General features: G+C 38.7%; 1 protein-coding gene across 2 annotated transcripts in view; it reads right to left on the bottom strand.

Moving 5' to 3' along the window:
• The window catches only part of LOC126248876 (uncharacterized), a 133,062-nt gene extending 121,844 nt beyond the window's left edge, over nucleotides 1-11,218 (bottom strand). Inside the window, exon 1 of one of the 2 annotated variants that reach the window (XM_049950323.1) lies at nucleotides 11,082-11,218. In XM_049950323.1, the coding sequence (XP_049806280.1) occupies nucleotides 11,082-11,114 (33 nt within the window). In that variant the 5' untranslated portion in view covers nucleotides 11,115-11,218. Of the gene's footprint in view, nucleotides 1-10,914; nucleotides 11,010-11,081 lie in introns of those variants that run through there. The other variant, XM_049950324.1, reaches the window with a different exon arrangement.
• Between the last annotated feature and the right edge of the window lie 11,961 nt (nucleotides 11,219-23,179).

Raw genomic sequence — 23,179 nt, 5'->3', positions numbered from 1 at the left:
AGCCACCATCCCTTTCTTTATCCAAGATGCACATTTGAGATGTGCTACCTGTAACTGCAACAATGATATCACAAAAAAATAGCAGCATAGGTGATATACTTTAACCAGACCGAGAGCTGATCAACTTAGATAAATGGAGATTAGAAGCCTTGCCCAGTAAACCAGGTTCCCAATGAAAACATCTGCTTTTTGAGGCCAGCTTGATAACTTCTGGTGTAACACTTTAAGCCAATTAAAAATTTCACTATCCATTCTAGGGGCTTTACTGAGTTATTAGTAAGAACAGTAATGTAATATCTACACATACAGCTGCAATTCTTCAACAGTTTTAGAACAGGGCCTTTTAGTGGGAAGAAGTACAAATTCTTCATAAAAGTTTCAGTGTCACTGGAAGCGTCTGATTCCACCCATCTGCTTTGACCAGTGACGTAATGGTGTTGTGGTATGTGATGTCACTACAGTGAGGTGGTTTTGAGTTGCTTGTGTTTGTAGATGTCACGTTGTTGTATTTGACGTTGACCTCTGGTGGTGAATGTTGACATGCTGAGTTTAACATGTAGTATTTGATTCATTTGAGTCTTGGTTATCACCATGGTAACATGGTTCTGAATCTGGGTAGTCAGTGCGGTAACGTGGGTTGTGGAAGTGTTTGCTTTGTTTTGAGTGGGTTATTTAGGGTGTTTTTCTTTTTTTTTTTAATATATATTTGGCATTTTTTAGTGTCTGATTAGTTTCGTGGTTGTTGTATGGAGTGAAATCTAGAGTGTGTGTGTGTGTGTGTGTGTGTGTTTTTGTGCGTTTTTCCTTTTAGGGATGGATATAGCAGACAAGTTTATGAGCATTTCTTTACGTGCTGCTATGGGTAATGATATGTTGTCCATAATAAAGTTTCTGCAGGTTTTAGGGCTAATTTGGGCTAATAGCCGAATATTTTCGGCGTTACGCTTGTGAGCACAACATGAAGTTGACAGAAATTCTGGCACCTTGGACCAAGACTTGTATATGTGGTGTTGTCGGCATAACAATATCTGATGTTTGATAAGGCATGGTACCTGGTTCGAGAAATCTAGGTTGGCCATAAGGGAGGTTGTCTTGCTTATGTACTATTTTTGTTATCGGTCCTCTAAATTTGGTAAGAGGAAGTACGAGAGGGGCAGTTCTCGGGTTGGTTTGTGACTCTGGAGGTCTGTTATTTCGGGGCGGGGGAGGGGGGGATATGCTAATTGTGTTTTTAGGGTTTTGCAGGGTCATAGTAAGAGGGAACTAGTGCAGCAGATTGCGGAATATATTGAGGAGGGTAGTACTGTAACACTACGCATTTTCGTAGTATAGGGGTTTGGGAAAGAAGGATTAGGAACACTTTATAGTTAACCATAGCATACAGTTTAAAGATTATGACACTTGGCCTTGTACTAATATCATAGAGGGGTTTCGTGGGAGGGGTAAGACACACTCTTCCAACCTGCAATCTCATTTAGATGAGTATCGCTGGTGGAGGAGTGTACCTGAGAATTTTTGAATTTTCGTGTTTTTTGAAGACTGTGGGGAGGGAGGGAGGTGTGTGTGTGTGTGTGTGTTTTGGAGGGCGTGCAGTTAATGAGGTAGTTTATGGGCTGGGGCGGGGACGGGAGTGTGTTTAGAGATTATGTTGGAGAGGACTAGTTTGGTTGCCTCTCCCACATTTTTTTGGGGGAGGGGGGCAAGTGATATAGGGTGGATTGGGGTTGGTTTATGGGTGAGAGGTTGTACATATTTTAGATTTTTCCAGTGTGTGTGTGTCCAACCTAGGTGAAACTGTCAGAGGCTTTTGTTGGTTTTATGGTATTTTGGTTGTGTTTTAATTGATCTAGTGAATATGGGGTATTTGGGTTTAGAGTTGGTAGGGTTTTAGTTTCGGTGGTGTTTTGTAAGTTATGTGGGTGTGTGAACTTTGCGGGTTTTTTTTTTTTTTTTTTTGCTAGTAGGTGTGGACAGCTGCGTTTGATGTGTATAGGTAAAGAGAACAGTCCAATTCCACTGTTGGAAATTATAGGCGTTGGGTTTCTGGTGTCGAGAGCTGTGATTGGGCTATGTAGGTACAGGGAAATATTCGATCCACTTTTTGGATTTGTAGGTTGCTTCTCTCTCTCTCTCTCTCTCTCTCAAATTGAGAGCTGCATTTGAGGTATATAGGTCAAGGGAAATGTTCGATTCCACTTGTATGAGTTGTAGGTGATAGTTTTATATATATATTTTGATTACAGATGGCATTTTGGTATCGTGGGCTTCATATTAGTCGAGTGAAGTGTACGATACCTGTTGGTTTTGTGGCTGGAGCGGTATGTTGTAAGCTGAATTTTTCTTTTTTTTAATATATTATTTGTTTTGGGATGGTGGAGTGTTTTGTATTGTTATATATTTAGCTTTTCTCTTCCCTAAACCCCCTATTTCCTGCATTTGTCCCATTAGTTTCATTTTATTTTTGGAGTGAGACATACTTGTGTCATTTTTATTTTTGTTCGCATTTGTTGGCATGTGTATGCAGCGACATAATCGTCACCATTTTGTATGCGCTGGAGATAGATGTTTCCGCCATATTGATGATGTCATGGGTCAAAGCAGTCAGGTGAAATCTGACACTTCCATAATGCCAAATTTTACACTATTACAAAAATCTTCAAAGTCTTTTTTTACGTGAAACATTCAGATGATATGCAAATCTGTGTCAATATTGGCTTGTAGCATATATGAAAACAATATAAATTCTTGTTCCCATATGGAAAAGGGGCAGTTGTACACTTTGTAGTCACAGTCAAGTATTTGTGGTTTCCTTAATTAATGTCAGGGGAATACTAGAATGGCATTCAGCCACACACTACCACTAACATTGCCACATCCAATAATTAACACGCCCACCCCGTAATGATACAGGATGAAGGCCAGGCCAAAGACGGACAAAGACATCAGGGGTATATTACGAGAACTTCTCCATAAGGTCAAGGTAGAGCCTTTCCTCTTTGTCCAATCCAAGAACCTCTGCTTGTCCTAATGGCAATGAGAGTATACCATTCACATGTCACACTCTCCTCCTTCCTCTTCTTCTTTTTGTCATCATCATCATCAGAATTTTTGTACCTAAGGTGTTTGACTGTACAAATCACAACAGTCTTTTGGAAAACTATAAGTTTATGGCTTCCAAGGTATAATGAGTAAGTATGTGTGTGCATACTGAGCAACACTTAACTGGATACCACACACACAGTTTCTCAAACACTTTTGTCCAGTAACATTTTGTATATGTGTAATTGTTTATTTTGGTGATGAAAACATCATAAAATTATCCTTTGCATGTTTTCATTCATTAATACCATATGGAATAATTTTCTGGAGCAATTTCACACAGACACAAAGTATTCATTGCACAGAAACATGTTGTAAAGATAGCATCCAGTGTTCATTCTTGAGCTTCATGTAGGAAACTGCCAAAAAAAAATCAGGCATGTTAACAAAAGTCTGACAATACCCATTTACCCTCTGATGAAGTTGGTTGTGAAAAATTAGGCACAATTTGAAAATGATAACAGTGTTCATAAATATAATACTAGGTTCAAAAATAGCTTCCACTATACGACTTCTGTTAAAAAAAAAAGTACCCAAACTTTTTTTTTGTTTTTCCGGGGCAAATGCATGATGGATTTGAGTCTGGGGCACTTTCATGAGCCATCCTTGAACCTTCATGGGCATGCGTGGATTTTTCTCCTCCAGCCCTGTCAGCTGAGTGAGGGAAATAATGGAACGACTGGAGCAGTGCTAGTGCATCAAATTTTGCCAGAAACTGGGTGACAGCCAGGTGGAAACCATTAGGATCAGACAGCTTTTGGTCAGGATGCTGAAGGCATCACACTAATTTAGGAGGGGCTTATGTCAGCACATCAGTGCAGAGAAAGCTACACCCCGATTTACCATCGACATGCTGAAATAAATAGATTATTGCCAAAGCGAACACTGTGGTGATGCTGGAATGTTGTATGACCATGAGGAAAATTTTGGAAGAGGTGGGCATCAGTACTCTTTGGCACATTCCATTGAGACCGAAGATCTGGCCATGAAAAGAGTGTCAGCAAAATTTGTGCCAAAGCTGCTGACAGCAGAGCAAAAGCAACTTCATGTTGAAGTCTCACAGGACACGCTGGACTCCACAAACAGTGGCCCTGACTTAATGAACCTCATAATCACTTATGGCGAGTCCTGTGTAACCTGGAAATCAAACCCCAGTCATCACAGTAGAAGCATTCCCCATCACGAACGCCAAAGGCGGCCCGCCAAGTGCACAGCAATGTTTAAGTGATGCTGACTGCTTCCTTTGACTTGAGTATGCACCACAGTGTCAAACAATCACCAAAGAGTACTACAGGGATATCCTCTGTTGTTTATGTGATGCTGTGTGGCACAAGGGATCAGACTTGCAGTCAACAGTAAATTGATGTCTCCATTATGAAAACGTTCCAGCTCATTCCTCACACATGATTTAGACTTTTTTTTAGCGAAAAACCAGATTTCTGTGCTTCAACAAGCTCATTTCTCTACCAATATGTCTCCCTGGGGACTTCAGCCTGTTCCCCAAACTCAATAGACCATTGAAAGAACATTATGGCAGCAATGACAGCCTAGCTAAACAATAATGGAAGCACTGCTGGAAGAAGTGTGGGGAGTCACAAGTGAACTACTTTTGGGGTGGGTGGTGTGTCCAACGCTCCAGGTAAACCATGTCTTTTTTTCCCCTGGCCAAAGGTCGGATACTTTTCTAACAGATCCATTATACAACTCAATCTTACTCTTGAACAGAAAGGAACAAAGTATGCAGGCATATTTGACCACTTCCTCTGTGAATTAAAGGTGCTGGCAGATAATGAACAATTTAAAACCAAGGTGAAATAATTTCTAGTTGACAACTCACTCTACTCTGCAGATGAATTTCTGTGTAGATAGTATGTATGTGGCTGGGTTATATTTATCAAATATTGCTGTAGACTGAGATTTAAAAGTCCCAGTTCTGTAAGAGCTCATGTTATGTTTTCAGAGAAAATTTTTCTTATTTGTGAACCTACTGATACCTTACACATGATTGCAACTTGTTGCATGATACAAGGAACAGGCAAAAACATATACAACACTCTCTTGAACAGAACTGAAGGCTCTGGGATAGACATCTCAGCAACATGTTCAAACAGGCTGCTAGTATGAGCCACAGCATTTTGGAGTTTCAACACAACTGATTACCACCTGTACAATCTAATTCACAAATGTGAGATTCAGTTCCAGAGTTTCAGTTGTTCTGGAAAATAGGTGTAGTACCAAATGTAATCGTGCAACCTCTGGGAAAATTTGACTCCAATGCTGAAGATAGTTATTTAACCACTACTCAGCACACAGCTATTGTTTAACATAGCATGACTCTCAGTAATGTAGTTTTTAGAATACATGTTAATACTACCAAAAAAAAAAAAAATTCATTTCTGCAACAATCACACTGTTGTTATAGAAATAAAGGACTAGATTGGACATTCCATTATCACAAACTTATTATTTCGGTATTTGGACAAGATATAAATATACATTATATGTACATTAAATATAAATGAAAAATAGCTGCATCTGCTGTAGGAAGACCTAACCACATTGTAATAATATATGTGCATGCAAAATTATTGCTTTAGCTTAGCAAAGAAACAGAGGACAAGGGATTAGATATGCAAAGTTTAATACAGAAAATAGAATTAGAATTCATTAAGTCTTTTATATTGTTCTAAATTTCGCAATGCAGTTAGCTCATTTTCAAATATGAACATAGACCTAGCTAATCAAGTGCACGAAGCAGAATAGTGTAATGAGAAGTGGGAGAAGTCTTACCATAAGAGTTCATTTGTTCTGAGAGACAGTTCAAACCGGTATAGACAAAATATCAACAACAGGAGTACATATTCAATTTAAACAGGGAAAATTGAGATGTTTTCAAGAAAGTGACCAATAGCCAACACAAGATCAATGGAAGTCACGAGATGGCACACAAAAATAACAAAATCCAGAATGTGAACAGTGGAACAACAGCTCCTGTAATGGATTTATCTGTCATGACAAAAAAAAAGAACACACCACGGTGAGGACACAGTACATTTCAGTACAGTTACTTTCAGATGACACAGCAGAAATGAGACAGAATAAAAGAAAAAGCAAAGACATCCAATACTGATAAAAAAAAATAGTCTGTTAAAATACGTGAAAAAATCCATAAATATTAAGAGATTAAGGCATGCCATGTCCAACAAAATCATGCAATGTCTATCTACTTCAAAATGGTATGTCAACCATATGGAAGACAGCAGAGATCACCATGCTAAGGCTCAATAAGTAGCAAAATCATACCATCCAATTTGCCAGTTAAATGTAATGAGTAAAAATTTAAGAAAAAATTTGTGTGTAGCTCTCAGAAACGCAAGATTGTTACAGTCAGAAAACAATACTAGTGCACGTTTAGAAATAGGAAATCAATTAAGGATGCTATAAACTGTACCATTTGCATCATTATTGGAAAATTATGTCAAGATAATTTTGGTATCTGTTCATGAAAGTATTTGATATCCTGCAATGGCCTACAATATTCTCATTACTAATGGACATCACATATCCAATAGTCCTCTATAACTGTGTAAGAGTCAAATTGACGTTCTATGGAAAATAATTTTCTCAAAGATTTAAATAAGTCTTTTAGAAAAGGACGGTAGCTTACTATTTAATCAAATGGTTCAAATGGCTCTGAGCACTATGGGACTTAACATCTTAGGTCATCAGTCCCCTAGAACTACTTAAACCTAACTAACCTAAGGACATCACACACATCCATGCCTGAGGCACGATTCGAACCTACGACCATAGCAGTCACATGGTTCCAGACTGTAGCGCCTAGAACCACTCGGCCACACCGGCCGGCTACTATTTAATGTTTCAGGAACAAGAAGCTAATTAGAAATGGAGCTTAGATCAAAGAAGGGGGTGGAAAGAAATTGGCTGTGTACCATTAAAAGGAAACACTGCCAATAGTGGCCTTGCACAATATAAAGCAACCACAAAAAATAAATCCGAATTCTGCCGAAATTTTTACAGAGGTACAGACGGTGTTTAGGAAGGATAGATTGCATGCAACCGGTGGTGGAGTGTTTGTCGCTGTTAGTAGTAGTTTATCCTGTAGTGAAGTAGAAGTGGATAGTTCCTGTGAATTATTATGGGTGGAGGTTACACTCAACAACCGAGCTGGGTTAATAATTGGCTCCTTTTACCGACCTCCCGACTCAGCAGCGTTAGTGGCAGAACAACTGAGAAAAAATTTGGAATACATTTCGCATAAATTTCCTCAGCATGTTATAGTCTTAGGTGGAGATTTCAATTTACCAGATATAGACTGGGACACTCAGATGTTTAGGACGGGTGGTAGGGACAGAGCATCGAGTGACATTATACTGAGTGCACTATCCGAAAATTACCTCGAGCAATTAAACAGAGAACCGACTCGTGGAGATAACACCTTGGACCTACTGATAACAAACAGACCCGAACTTTTCGACTCTGTAAGTGCAGAACAGGGAATCAGTGATCATAAGGCCGTTGTAGCATCCCTGAATATGGAAGTTAATAGGAATATAAAAAAAGGGAGGAAGGTTTATCTGTTTAGCAAGAGTAATAGAAGGCAGATTTCAGACCACCTAACAGATCAAAACGAAAATTTCTGTTCCGACACTGACAATGTTGAGTGTTTATGGAAAAAGTTCAAGGCAATCGTAAAATGCGTTTTAGACAGGTACGTGCCGAGTAAAACTGTGAGGGATGGGAAAAACCCACCGTGGTACAACAACAAAGTTAGGAAACTACTGCAAAAGCAAAGAGAGCTTCACTCCAAGTTTAAACGCAGCCAAAACCTCTCAGACAAACAGAAGCTAAGCGATGTCAAAGTTAGCGTAAGGAGGGCTATGCGAGAAGCGTTCAGTGAATTCGAAAGTAAAATTCTATGTACAGACTTGACAGAAAATCCTAGGAAGTTCTGGTCTTACGTTAAATCAGTAAGTGGCTCGAAACAGCATATCCAGACACTCCGGGATGATGATGGCATTGAAACAGAGGATGACACGCGTAAAGCTGAAATACTAAACACCTTTTTCCAAAGCTGTTTCACAGAGGAAGACCGCACTGCAGTTCCTTCTCTAAATCCTCGCACAAACGAAAAAATGGCTGACATCGAAATAAGTGTCCAAGGAATAGAAAAGCAACTGGAATCACTCAACAGAGGAAAGTCCACTGGACCTGACGGGATACCAATTCGATTCTACACAGAGTACGCGAAAGAACTTGCCCCCCTTCTAACAGCCGTGTACCGCAAGTCTCTAGAGGAACGGAGGGTTCCAAATGATTGGAAAAGAGCACAGGTAGTCACAGTCTTCAAGAAGGGTCGTCGAGCAGATGCGCAAAACTATAGACCTATATCTCTGACGTCGATCTGTTGTAGAATTTTAGAACATGTTTTTTGCTCGAGTATCATGTCGTTTTTGGAAACCCAGAATCTACTATGTAGGAATCGACATGGATTCCGGAAACAGCGATCGTGTGAGACCCAACTCGCGTTATTTGTTCATGAGACCCAGAAAATATTAGATACAGGCTCCCAGGTGGATGCTATTTTTCTTGACTTCCGGAAGGCGTTCGATACAGTTCCGCACTGTCGCCTGATAAACAAAGTAAGAGCCTACGGAATATCAGACCAGCTGTGTGGCTGGATTGAAGATTTTTTAGCAAACAGAACACAGCATGTTGTTATCAATGGAGAGACGTCTACAGACGTTAAGGTAACCTCTGGCATGCCACAGGGGAGTGTTATGGGACCATTGCTTTTCACAATATATATAAATGACCTAGTAGATAGTGTCGGAAGTTCCATGCGGCTTTTCGCGGATGATGCTGTAGTATACAGGGAAGTTGCAGCATTAGAAAATTGTAGCGAAATGCAGGAAGATCTGCAGCGGATAGGCACTTGGTGCAGGGAGTGGCAACTGTCCCTTAACATAGACAAATGTAATGTATTGTGAATACATAGAAAGAAGGATCCTTTATTGTATGATTATATGATAGCGGAACAAACACTGGTAGCAGTTACTTCTGTAAAATATCTGGGAGTATGCGTGCGGAACGATTTGAAGTGGAATGATCACATAAAATTAATTGTTGGTAAGGCGGGTACCAGGTTGAGATTCATTGGGAGAGTGCTTAGAAAATGTAGTCCAGCAACAAAGGAGGTGGCTTACAAAACACTCGTTAGACCTATGCTTGAGTATTGCTCATCAGTGTGGGATCCGTACCAGATCGGGTTGACGGAGGAGATAGAAGAAGATCCAAAGAAGAGTGGCGCGTTTCGTCACAGGGTTATTTGGTAACCGTGATAGCGTTACAGAGATGTTTAATAAACTCAAGTGGCAGACTCTACAAGAGAGGCGCTCTGCATTGCGGTGTAGCTTGCTCACCAGGTTTCGAGAGGGTGCGTTTCTGGATGAGGTATCAAGTATATTGCTTCCCCCTACTTATACCTCCCGAGGAGATCACGAATGTAAAATTAGAGAGATTAGAGCGCGCACGGAGGCTTTCAGACAGTCGTTCTTCCCGCGAACCATACGCGACTGGAACAGGAAAGGGAGGTAATGACAGTGGCACGTAAAGTGCCCTCCGCCACACACCGTTGGGTGGCTTGAGGAGTATGAATGTAGATGTAGATGGTCTTCCAGACAAGACTGGGCTTTGATCTATGGTCCTCCAAAATTTGAGTCCAACGTCTTAACTCCTCTCCCACCTTGTTCAGTTCAATCTTTTGGAATACTCTCCTTGAGACAGTTCTGGGAAAGCTAGGAGCATTAAGAAATGCTCAATAGCTGTGTTAGAAAGCTGCTACAAAAGGAAAGAAAATTTCATCGCAGATTTAAATAAAATCTAAGTGTTGTTTACAGCAAAAAAACTAAAAGATATCAAAACGTGCATAAGGAGAGCACTGCAAGATGGTTTCAATGAATTAAAAAGCAAAATTTTGCAAACTGACCCCACGAAAAAATTGTAAGTAGCTCTGGTTTCACGGTAAGTCAGCAAACTGAGCTATACAGTCACCAATTGCTTATAATAGCCCCGAAACGGAGGATGGCAGACTGAAGTGCAAAATACTAAATTCAGTAATCCACAGTTGTTTCACGGCAAAAAATCCTAAGATAGTTTGTCCTTTCAATAACTGCACAGACACTCAATCTTCAGATACTGAGGTAAGTGATCATGTAACAGAAAATCAACTAAACTTGTTAAACAGAGGAAAAGCATCTCATCCTGATGGTACCTTTACAATTCTGTACTGATTTTGCCAGTGAACTTACATCCCTTCTGGCAGATCGTCCTTGGAGCAACAAAGACTGCAAAACTATTTGAAAATATGGAGGAGAAATTTCATTTTCTGGAAGTTGTGTTAGACAAATGCAAATAATTATGGGTAGTATGACTATTTCCTCCACCCTTTCAAATCCTGTACTTATATTTATGTACTTGATGAAAAACACCTTTCCCCACTGGCTCAATGTTGTGAAATTTTTAATATGCTTGAAGGTGGCGTTATTAAATACGGCTTCCCTACTCAAAACGCCAGTACTCTTCAGGGCTTCCTGTACTTTGATAGCTTCGAGTACACAACGTTCACAGCTTCGAGTACACACAATCCAATCAGTCTTATTCGTTGTTACTGCTTGGTTAAAACTAGTGAACGCAGCATACTTCACAGCAAGCGCACAAAATTCTTCGTAAGAATGACGCACGCACTTAGGGTTCATTCATTATTAGAATTCTCGATCAACATGTTCTACTAACCTCATTCCTTGCTACCTTCATTCACAAAATGACACCAAAACACCGTTAGAGGGACCTTTTATACATATTCTCAGCTTGTTACGTACAAATACCTGAGACACCGGTGCGTTGTATCAGAATCAGTAAAAAGTTAATTACATGTTTTGCACATCTGTTCAGATATTTACCTGCACTACAAATCGCTCAAAAACAGCCAACATACATTACATATGGCTTTATTCTTTTGGCTAAAAACAACCTGTAATAATTAATATTTTGGTACATATACATAAGAAACAATCAACCAATCTGACAACTGTTCAATTCTTGCCGCTAAAATGTCAAAGCAAACAAGCGAGAAAGAGATACAAGTTCAAAAATTTAAAAAAAACTCCTAGCAATTTAGTTTTTAATTGTGATTCTTTGCTCGCTGGATGGTCCCACAGCTTCCGTGTCACCCTGATTACAAGAGGCTCCCACATCCGGATTTCATAGACCAATTTCCAAATACCGCTTCTAGGTGGTCGTGTAAATACTTCAAAATCTGGTTGTCGGTTTTCGAATTCGGCAATCGATTTTCGTTCTTATGTCAATGTGTATGCAATCGGTTTTGAAATGTGCATTGGCTATCAGATTTCGTCTTGTTTTTTTAAGAATTTTCGGCTAACAAGGACGGAGTGGCTTTTTGCGCAGTGAAGGATAAGTAAAAGTATAAGACAGAAGCGGTTGTGCTGACTATATCATAAACTTTATCAGCTGTTTTTAAGGCGGGTTATTTAACTGGGCTGTGAAATCCGCTTCAGACATCAAAATGTAAACACGACAGCGGAATACAGTTTCCGAAATTCGGTTTTCGTTGTTCGGAAGATGTGTCGCATGTAAACGTAGTGTATGATACATGTCGTTAGCTGCAGAAATAGATCGCGGCTTGAACGGAACTTCAGTCTAAATAAGCAAAACATGTTAGGGTTGCCACCTCATATCCCCACACATCTATTTTTAATTAACAATTGTTTTTTTTCGATATTTACTTTTTTGCAGTTTCTTGAAAAAAAAATGCCATATATCAAGGGTGTCTAACTTTTTCCAGGCCATAAGGAAAGGCTGTCAGATGCAAACAGGTGAACATATAGTAGTTAATTACTCTAATCGGGTTTCCTTGTACAATCAGATATATAAAATCTGGATATTTTTATTGCGAACACGATGGTACAGGATTCCTTAGCAAAAGTGGACCCATCGTAGGGTTGTCACAATTTTAAGTTTCAATAGCATTGACGTATATATGCAACAAGCGACAAGTGAAAATTTGTACTACGGCAAGGATTTGAACTAGAGTCTCCTGCTCACTAGGCAGATGTACTAACCACTAAGCCACTCTGGTGCAGTGGCTTTGCACAACTACGGGGACTACCCTAGCACCCCTCTCTCCTCCATCCAAATTCCCATTCATGCTTCACCCCACTCGGTATTCCTCCTAAATTTGAACAACATTGCAGAGGTTCTCCAACTATTGGAGTAGCACCTCAGAATTGAAGGAACTGGGGAATCCTACCTGAAACCTAGGCATAGGTTCTTTAATCAGACAAAACTATATGGTTCCACAGACCTTTACGAGACTCAAACATACATGACATAAAACTTTTATCCATTCTGGATTTGGACATTTATGTATGCAGACTGAAGTGATGAATGAAAACTAGAATTGAAACTTTATGATGTGTTTTTTATTAATCCTTATGGCATACCCAGCTGAAAAAGAAAAGCAGTTAAAATGGAGTAACAGAAAATGCAAATACGGAGGATAGTGGAAAGGAGTTGTCAGTGCAAGCCATAGGGAGTACCAATCTGTAAAATAAAAATGGTGGAAAGAGAACAACAATTGACGAAGATGTGGTAAATTAGTAATTTCCTTCAGGGAGAGCTGTATACTCATTCGTGCATCATGCTTGTGGCAAGCAAAAGGGCCCCAGCCATGTGACATTTACTTCCACACTAACACATTTCTGACGCCACATATTTTCTTAGATTGTCCTTTACCTCTAACTGACACCTCTATGTATGTACACTTGACTATTTGATTTATACACTTTGATCTCTGGATACGCACATACTTGATAGAAGATGGCACTTTGATTATGTAAATGTACTTCGTTTTTCCGTGCACACATGTACTGCTCTTACAATATTTGTGCTAGGAATAATTCTGCCGCATCATCATGATGAGGTGATTTTGCATACACTATATTATTCACATATACACTGAGGGCGGCAGTATCATGTACACAAGGTACAAAAGGTGGAGCTGTCATTTGTACTTGGGTGATTCATGTGAAAAAGTTTCTGACTTAATAATGGTGGTATGATGAGAATCAATAGATATTTAATGTGGAATGGTAGTTGGAGGGAACATTCCATTTTAGAAATTGTTTGGGAATTCAGTATTCTGCAATCCACAGTGTCAGGAGTGTGCTGAAAATACCAAATTTCAGGCACTACTACTCACTGCAGACAACACACTGACCAGCAGCCTTCACTTAACGACCAAGAGCAGTGACATTTGCGTAGTCATCAGTGTTGGCAGGCAAGCAAAACTGCATGAAATAAGTGGAGAAATCAATGTGGGATGTATGACAAATGTATCCGTTGGAACGGTGTGGCGAAATTTGGCATTAATGCTTATGAGCAGAAGATTTATTTCGCTCTGTGGAACTCAAATGAGTATATTTTGTAACGGATGCCATCAAACTATTTCAGGCCAGTGGAAATTAAAACGTCCTGTAGTGCCTCTCCTGCTCCCAGTAGGCCGGTTTGACGTCTTGCCCCTCACTTAAAAAAGGAAAGAAAGAAAGAAAACTCCCAATTAATACTGGATAGGATTATTTGAAACCAGTAGAACTAGAACTCTTCAGAAAATTTGGATTCTTTATTGCCTATTAGCTAATAACTTCCTCTTCTGTGTGATAAAATTAAATATAGGATACCTAAAACCAGTAAAGACAAGAGACTGGCAAGACAGTACACATTTCTTCAATCCTTAGGTCCTAGCGATTTTTCTATGTAATCTTACTACAGCTTTACATGAAGTGCTTTCCTTTGTGCGAAAGAACTATTACCTTATCAAAGTTCGTCAAACATTTTGCTACATGAAAAATAGAAATGTCGTTGTCTAATACTGAAAAAGCTGTTAATGCAAATAGTACCCAACTCAGCTAGCACTCAAGCTTATTTCAAGGTGGATATTGAGTTTAGGTTCAGTTGAAAATTCAAGATTGAAAAATCAACCTGTTTCACAGCTTATTTCTAGGTGGGTATTGAGTTTAGGTTCAGTTGAAAATTCAAGATTGAAAAATCAACCTGTTGCACAGTTTATATCAAGCTGTAAAAATTTAGCTTGAATTAAAATAATTTTCCCAAGCTTGAAATAAACTGTAATTTCCCTGAAACGCTGTACAGCAGATGCACGCACAGCATAGCTTCCATAGATGTCCACGCGAAGTGCCACAAGCTTTTATAAGCCTTGCACTGACTCTGCTAGGGTTACGGCTCTTTTACCTTTGTGACGCACGTTAATGATTGTTGACTATTGTGAAGTTTGTTTTATACTGGAAAATAGTTCGGTAAGTGTGTGGCGTCTCCTGCCTTACTGCTACACCGGGTCTGAAGAGGATATATAGTGTATTACAGATACGTTGGTGCATTTTTCTCTAGTGGTATGTTAATATTACAAATGTTAAATATTATTACGTAACGTAAAGAAATATCATATTCTTATATGTAGAAAAATTGAGCCTGGATGAAAGTGAAATGGATTACCAGCTAAGAATACATATTACAAGTTGTTCAGTAAAAAGAGGTCATTTTAAACTAGCTCTCTAGTATGTGGCACCAATAAATTAAAGCTTAATGTTATTTTACCTTTTTGAAATCTCGCCTCTTTATATATATGGCCCTATTACATTTGTTTACTTGTAAGTACTCGCGTCTGTCATACCATGAATGAATAATCGTGAAGTGTGAAAAGTTTCTTTGCGAATACAAATAGTAATGACATGGTGAATGGGAAAAAGTACATCAAGAACCAGTTACTACATAGGTGTCAGTCTTTTTTATTTATGTAGCTTTGACTGCTCTTTAATTGCGGTAATATGAAATTTCTTCCCGTTAGTATGACACTCTTGCACAAAGTAAACATACTCAAGATATTCAAGTCAAAGAAGTCTTAGAGTTGGGGCAACAGTAAAATCAGAGTTGCAGTCTGTTATTAAGCCATCAGTCTTGAGAGATTTTGTTGAAGCTGTTAATTCTTTCTGTGATGATGGACACAAAATTTCTTGTGACTCATGTTTGGCAAAAGTTAAGCATATTCATAATAAGTGTAACATTACTTTTCATGGAGAGTAGTGGCAAATTTTGAATCTAGGCTGTACTGTGAAGGATGAATCTATTGAGAATGATTTTAGTACTGTTGAGAAAGCTTACCATATTCCAACATTTATGAACAACAGGGGACACTTCTCATTTGACTAGAACTTTAAAAAAAAATCTGAGTTTATTGTGAGTGTTTGTACCTTTTTACTGTTGTATTTAGCTTGAATAGTGTGTGTTCAGTTGCACTACATATTGCAATTTAATATTCTATGCAAATCATACAACAGACAATTTGTCCTACCTGTAACTATACAGTTATATATAGTGTCCTGCATTGGTGCAACTTAATTCTTTTTCTAATAGCAACATGTTTCTTTAATAGAAGAATGTAAGCTTCATTTGTATGAGGCTTGGCTGAATTGTGGATACTATCAAAGCAGAAATATTGTTCAGATGTCAAAATTGTTCAGTTTGGTGTCAGTTTTGTCCCACCCATAACACTGGTATTATGTATAGCATTACAGACAGTTCAGTATGTATATTTGAACACTGTATTTTTTTGGAATGAAGAGTATCAATTTGTTGCTTAAAACAGTAACTTCACTTCAAATAACTTAAGATTCCTAAATGTAAACATGAAAATACTAGCATAAATTAGTACAAATGTCACACCCCTAATGCTGGCATTGCTCTAAAATTTCCAACGAAAGCATGGAAGTTAAACAAATTTATATAAAAATTTATATAAAAGTTGCAATGTTTATTTTATGGAGAAAAATTTGTTTTGATTTGATAATATTGTTTTGATATTTCGTTTAAGTTAAGAAAACAACTGATTAATTCACATTTTTAGTATTATCAGGAAAGTAGTTATGTTTCATTGATGTTCAATGGGTTGGTTGTTATTAATCAGATGTTTACAGGGTTTAGAGAAATAACGGCTCATTTGAGAAATGCATTTTCACAATGTTATGTGCACAATCCTAGTTGGTGAAAATCAATAGTTTACAGGCTGGCCTGATACAGTGGCTTTATAATTTCAACATTGTAAAAGCAATTTTTGTTCCAGTGTAAATCTCTAACACTTTCTACTACTTTTAATGATAAACTGATTTATGTTTTCAGGTTCAGTCAGAAAAATATTTCCTTCGACAACCGAAGAACAGTTTAAAACCAATATAGGAGACTGGCTTCAACAGTCAAAAAACAGAAGTCAAACCCCATGGTAAGACTATACTAAATTACAATCGGTGATGGCTCTTAATTTTGTTGTTCCCTAGGTGAAATAATACTGCAAGGCCTACTGGTGTTTCTTACTTTTATTGTTATTTGTAATGTGGCTGAAATCTAATAAAAGGCAATGTTAAAATATGACAAGGAGAACATTTTTTGTTCTTTTACATTTCAGTTCCACTGAACTGGTAATTTTTTAAATTCATTTCTATTTCATCTTTTATTTCATTTTGATTCAGTTTTACCCCCCCAAAAATAATTGTGGATAGAATAAAAGTCTACATTTTTCTAAACAGTAGTTTCCTTATAAGCTTACAGTATGAGGTGTATATGATTTCAAGTAATTGTTTCTTTACAATTCAGATTAAATGGCCCCGAAACTGTTAGAAATAGTGATGTGTGGCTTATTCATGAAGTCATCGCAAAATTACCCAAATGTCAACTTTACTTTAAAAATTTCAAACTTAAAGTTATTTCAAATTACTTTAAAAACTCTTTGGAATGAAGTCACCAGAAGCAGCTGCTTACTCAATGGCGTTTATACTAGTTAATGATTCTTACTACATCAGTGAGTTTGAAGTTATTTTGCTAATCTGGGGCATAAATTATATTTACGTTGATCAGTTTCAACTTTTTACATTTTTTATGTTTAGGTATGGCTAACATTTTCTTTTACCTGTTACAGGATCATTATATTGGCAGAAGTCAGCGATATTTGATCCTGCTCTGGTCTGTGTGCTGGGGCCGGAGGGGCTTCAGAATAATTAAATTTTAAAATAAAACAATTTTAAACACTTTGAAAATAAAAAATTGTAAACCTACATGTCTTCATAATTCTTTTCACGCCATTTCCATTCTGATATTTATTTAACTAATTAGGTTCAATAAATTCAGATTAATAATTATATACCTTAAAACAAGCTGTAAATACCAGGCTGTATTCCACGTTTGTAGATACAGCTGGAGCCAAACTTGATAAGTCAAGCTTGAAATATAGCTTGAACTCTGCCAACTTTGATGTTTGTTTCAAGCTTGAATCCAGCTAACAGGCCTGAATATTGCAGCTATGATCAAGCTTATATACTTGAACTTTACATCTGGAAACAAGTTTGAAACTGGCTTACTGTGCTATCTGGGAAGACTGGTGTGGTTTCTTGATCTGGTAACGTCTATTTTGTCACTGTGTGCTGGATAATACAAAACAGGCCTTTCTAATATTGCAGTAACTGTAACACACACCAAATAAGCGAGACTGTTTTGGCAATGATTATCATTTTTACAATACAACAGAATATAATTCATGAAGTGCCTATTTGGCCTACTACAAGCAAAAAGCTTTACGTTAGGAAATAGTTTCACATTTCATTTATACGCTCCAGTTTCTCATGCACGAGACCGAAAAGTAAAAGAACGACATTTTGGAATCGTCATAGTCTTCCACAATTCGTGTGATGTCCCCGTTTCTTCTCCTACCTCGTTCTAACAAACAGTCTTGTCATCATTAATTCTGTAACTATTCCTACCACATTCTCCGGTTTACTTTACTAACCCTGCCACAGTCACTGGTTTAGTTATCTAGCGATTATTCTCCGATTAGGTGTTATTACTAGACCACGGATTTTTAGGTCGTAAAAAAGTGTGTTTTAGGCACCTAAAATAGGCCCCTTCAGTAGTTCATTTAGGCTATATAAAACCTAAAATAGGCTCTAATAAAAATGATGCAGAGAAAATAAAAATAAATTAAAATACACAGTGTTGACAGTATGAACATCTTATTAGTCATTAAAACAAGGAGAATGAATATTTACACAGTTACAGAGCACAGCAATCTACAACATTAATGTTGAACATAACTCCAAATATTTTTGAGTTCCTGCAAGATAAAGATCTCTGTAAAAAAGATGTGGCAATGGTTTAATTAATACATTCGTAGTTTCACATATTCTGACCATAGTTAGCTTCACAATAAATAACCAAAATCTTTTCTAGGTTTTCTAGTGAAGAACTGTGGCGCTTGTCAGTCAGAATCAATTTATATGCTGAAAAAGAACATTCTACATCAACAGATGTGACAGGGGCGTACTTCATTTTCGGCACATGTTGGACAGGAATGCTGCAGTCAGGAGTGCTGGATTTTCCACTAAGTATGTCGGCAGCTGCACACAACTCCTTCAGGCCAGTGTTCTTCACCAAAACCGTTTGCATTTTTGCCCCATACTTTTTCCCCTACTTCACATGGCGCTTCATTAATTTTCATTTTGACTTCTTCAAGCAAAGAAATATTGTCGTAGATAGATCTCCCTGAGCCTTCTAATTGTGAAATTATTCTTGCCATAAATGTGTTGTGGGCCCTAATGTAAGTCCCGTTTTAAAGAAGAATCTTTGAGTAACGCCATTCATACAATGAACGCTTTTACGACCGGATAGTACTGTGGTTGATAATTCTTCCGGGTTATATGGCCGTGGTCCATGGAATACTTCTATTCCTACCGTTTTGTCCAATACTAAGTTGGACATCCTCAGAGGAATGGCTGGTCCTGTTGAGTCCTGCCGACTAGTGGTGGGCAGGAAATCGCGTTATCTGTTAGAAATCACAGTGATTGAGAAGTCACAGATATCACAATAACAACTTTACAAAATCTAACTGCGATTTCAGTCACAGTTAGCAGTCGGAAGTAGCATTTCACACTCTACGCCGTGAGCCATCTGTGGGCCGAATTCCATACTCCTTTCTGCGATTTCAGTGACAAGTCACGGCTAGAAGTCACAAGTAGCAACTAAAAAGCGCAGTTAACAGTGCCATCTGTTGGCCAAAGTTTGTACTACGCTCATTTCTGCGACACGCTGTCGAGTCCAACTGCGATTTCTGTGACAAGTCGCAACTAAGAGTCGCAAGTAGCAACTAAAAAGCGCAGTTAACATACTTTTCCTAGTGCCATCTGTTGACCGACGTACGTACTTCGTTATGAGAGCCTTGTGCCTCACGAGATCGATGTGCTGTGTGTGCATATGAAGGGCTTATTTCAATAGTGGTACAAGTCCATTTTTGTTCATTTTGAGATACAGAGTCGTAAAGTTAAATGAGCGCTGAAAAATCTGCAGTTGAGATACCAGAAATATTCAAGCATATGGCTTCTTGCTAGAGATGAACCTTTATTTATGTTTGTTTGGATCATTAATTTCAGAAGCATTATAGACAGAAAAGTGGAAGTAATGGACTTGTACCACTATTGAAATAAGCCTTTAATATTATATGACGACATGCATATTCAGCATCAGTTATGGTTGGTCAAATACTGCTGTGACTCTGAATGTATTATATTAATAAGAAGCAACATTGACTTTTGCTCCTGAAAATATCAAGTAACGTAACAAATGTGTTTGATTCTGCTTCCAATATGACAGTTTTGGTTAATACTCCACATGCCTACAGGACTTTGAAAAGTTAACACAGCAGAACTCAGACATCTGTATAAGTGTAGTGAAATGAAAACAGTCATATGAATGCCTGACTTTTGTTCCGACACAGTTCAAGACTCGGGAGAAAAGTTTTACACCTAGTGTTCTACATGGCAACTTCACACACAAGAACTTTTTGCCGACGCTACTACCACCTACATAAGTAAGCTTTTCCTGTGTCACTTTCAAGTAATGCACTTAAGCTATTCCTGATTTAACTGGAAGATCTGTACTTCCCACTTTCATATCAACAGCCTCAAAATGCATATTGTATTTTTCGGGATATGTTACGGGACAGTGTCACACCAAGATTGTGGAGAAAGTGGGGGGGGGGGGGGGGGGGGGGCGGGCATGTCACTCTCCAACAAGTGTTTACCAATAAGTAAGTGGCGGAAAATTACGGGTATTGGACGGCTTAACATGTGGAAAATGAGATTTTTATTATTCACTCACTGTATTTAACATTTATTATTCCTTTAAAATCGCACAACAACTTCAATAAAACACAGTTTAATCATTCACACACTTATTTCACAATTATTTCACTTTTAAACTGCAAATCCTCTAAGAACTGTCTTGAATCTTCACGAGTCTCTCTCAACAGCCTTGATGTGGATAGATACGTACAGCAACCAGTAATCAGAGTCAGAACTGCGTCTGCAAAAACACAAAGATTATTAAACAATTTTTGCTGTCACTAATTACTAGCAATATAATTGACAGAGTAGATTGCTAATATTTGCTATAATCAATATCACATTTGCAAGAATTATCTCACTGAAGTAATTAAGTCCATTGAAACGCTTAGAAACTAACCTCTCGTCTGACGAAAACGGTCTAAAGACTCACTGGCAATTTCTTCAGATCTGTTGACAATGATATTTTGAGTTATCACTTTACTGAGTGACTGAAATGTAGTTCAGGTACCTGTGAACATAACGATATGTTGGAATTCATTTTCTAAACACGAACTATTACGGTACTGTACGGTTACTTACATATTAATTACACTATTAATATTTTCGCAGTTGTTTCTTTAATACAAAATTAAAGCCAACGGAAGAAAAAACGTAAAACGTACTTGCCAATGACAGGTTTGTTGAGATGCAATTTTCTGTGTGGACAGATGTAACTTTTTCATACGGTGGTAAGTCGCAGAAATCGCAGGAGTCACAGAAATCGCAGAAGTAGCAGATGTCACAGAAATCGCTGAAATAGCAGTGGCGGAGGGGTACACGAGCTATGTTCCTTAACTGCGACAAATCACAGTTAAGAATAACAGATACTGAAAAGTAGCATTCACAGAAATCACTGATATCGGAAAATCGCAGTTTTGCCCATCACCCAAAGGGGGCGGGCTGGCAGCAGCTTACTACGCTGCTCTACAGCATACAGACTTTTGTTTAAAAAAGGAAGAGGAAAGAAACAAGGAAAAACAGGCGATAAAATGGTGATTTAAAGTGTAAAATTGCGTAAAAAATGCGGAAAGTTAAAACAGAAAGCAAAAGGGGTTGGCAATGTTGACAAAATACACAGGAATCATACAAGTAACATAGTAGACACACAATTAAAAAACATGGCGACAGTCTGGTTTCTGTTCGCAAGACAGTATGATGGCTGTTCGCTACACTTCCCAAAAGACACAACACGGAGCACACACTGGAAAAACACACTGTAAAACACTGCACGAAAAAGGCGGCACAAAGATGGCACTACCGATCCAAGGCACATGCAGGGGGGGGGGGACCTTGAGTAGGGGGAAAAACAAGGAGGGAGGAGAGGAAAAAACGAAAAGGGGGGGGGGACCAAGGAGGGAGAGGACTAATAAAGGGGGAGAAGGGCAGACGTGAGACGGAATGAGAGGAGGCAGAGGAGGAAAATGTAAAAGGACTTGGGGGGAGAGAAGGGGGCAAAGAGTGGGGAGGTGGGGAAGAAAGAGGATGGAAGGGGGGGAGAGGGAGCCCGGGAAAAGGACAGAGGAAAGGAGGGGGAGTGAGGATCAGAGTCGATAGGAGGGATAAATGGAGGGAGAGAGGGCATCATCTGGGAGGGGGAGTTGATGGAAGCCACCTTGGGAAAGGAGATGTAGGGTGTAGAGATGGAGGGTAGGGGGGAACAACGGTGAAGACGTGTCAGGGGGCGGGGATCGGAGAGGAGAGGAGAGGAGCAACCAGGGGGTGAGGGGGTTCAAGACGGCAGGAGGTGTAGAGGATGTGGATATGTTCGAGGACTAGTCGGGCGTCGGAGAGCGGCCTAAATACTGAGGAAAGTGGGCGTGGTCTAGCTTGCACATAGTAGCAGAGAGAAAACTAGTCGAAGATAAAATGTAACTATCGATAATAGTCCTTCATAGAAAAAACTCACTTATCGATACTGTAACGCCACTGCCCATATCTCGCGAGGCGAGTGATTCTCCAACATCTTCTCGGATTCTGTACAATGCAGCATTGTAAGCTGAATCCACGTAATTCTTACGTAAATTTGACTCTGCAGGAATAGACTGATGACAGTACTTCTCAAGAAAACCTCTGAAAATAGGGTTTTCTAGTTTCCGAAAGGGGATGTTTGCTGCCACAAGTGCATGACATAATTCACTGCAGAACTTGTTTCTTTCGGAGGATTCACCAGATTTATTGGTTAAAAGAGTTTGCTTCAATTTTGACTTTCGTTCAACATTAGCTTTATGTGCGATTCGATCTGCATGCTGAGTTAAGTGATATTTCTTAACACTCGAAACCTAATACGAGAGAAAAGGGAAATGCAGTTTATAATAGAATCGCATATAAAGAGTTTTTCGTATTACTAAAGGATAGCGATAAAAAAGAATCCTAAGTGACAGGAAAATAAGAAGTCTAAGAAAAACATCAACTAACCTCCTTGTTGCATGCTTGGCAGAAAATAATTTTCCCTTCTGTTGTATAATGCGGAAAATCTTGCAGCCACTGCCTTATATGAGTAGACTGTGAACTAGCTATTTTCGGCATCGCGTAGTATTCTCACACAGAAACTAGAATTTATTTTGCACTTAGAACCTCAGTAACACCTAACACGTCGGTCGCTACACAATTTACCGATTTGTTTTCGCTGGGAAAAAGTGAACGATGACCTATTTTTTTCTTCCTTTTACTGCGGTGCATAGGAGCGGTAGGGGAAGTACCGTACTCGTTGCTGGACATTTGGCACCTGACAGATGACCGCCCCTTCTGATCAAGCGAATGGAATC

Source organism: Schistocerca nitens, chromosome 3 (genome assembly GCF_023898315.1).
Source record: "Schistocerca nitens isolate TAMUIC-IGC-003100 chromosome 3, iqSchNite1.1, whole genome shotgun sequence".
NCBI lineage: Eukaryota > Metazoa > Arthropoda > Insecta > Orthoptera > Acrididae > Schistocerca > Schistocerca nitens.
Note: the sequence above shows the minus strand (reverse complement) of the source record. Positions and strands in the feature narration are given on the sequence as shown.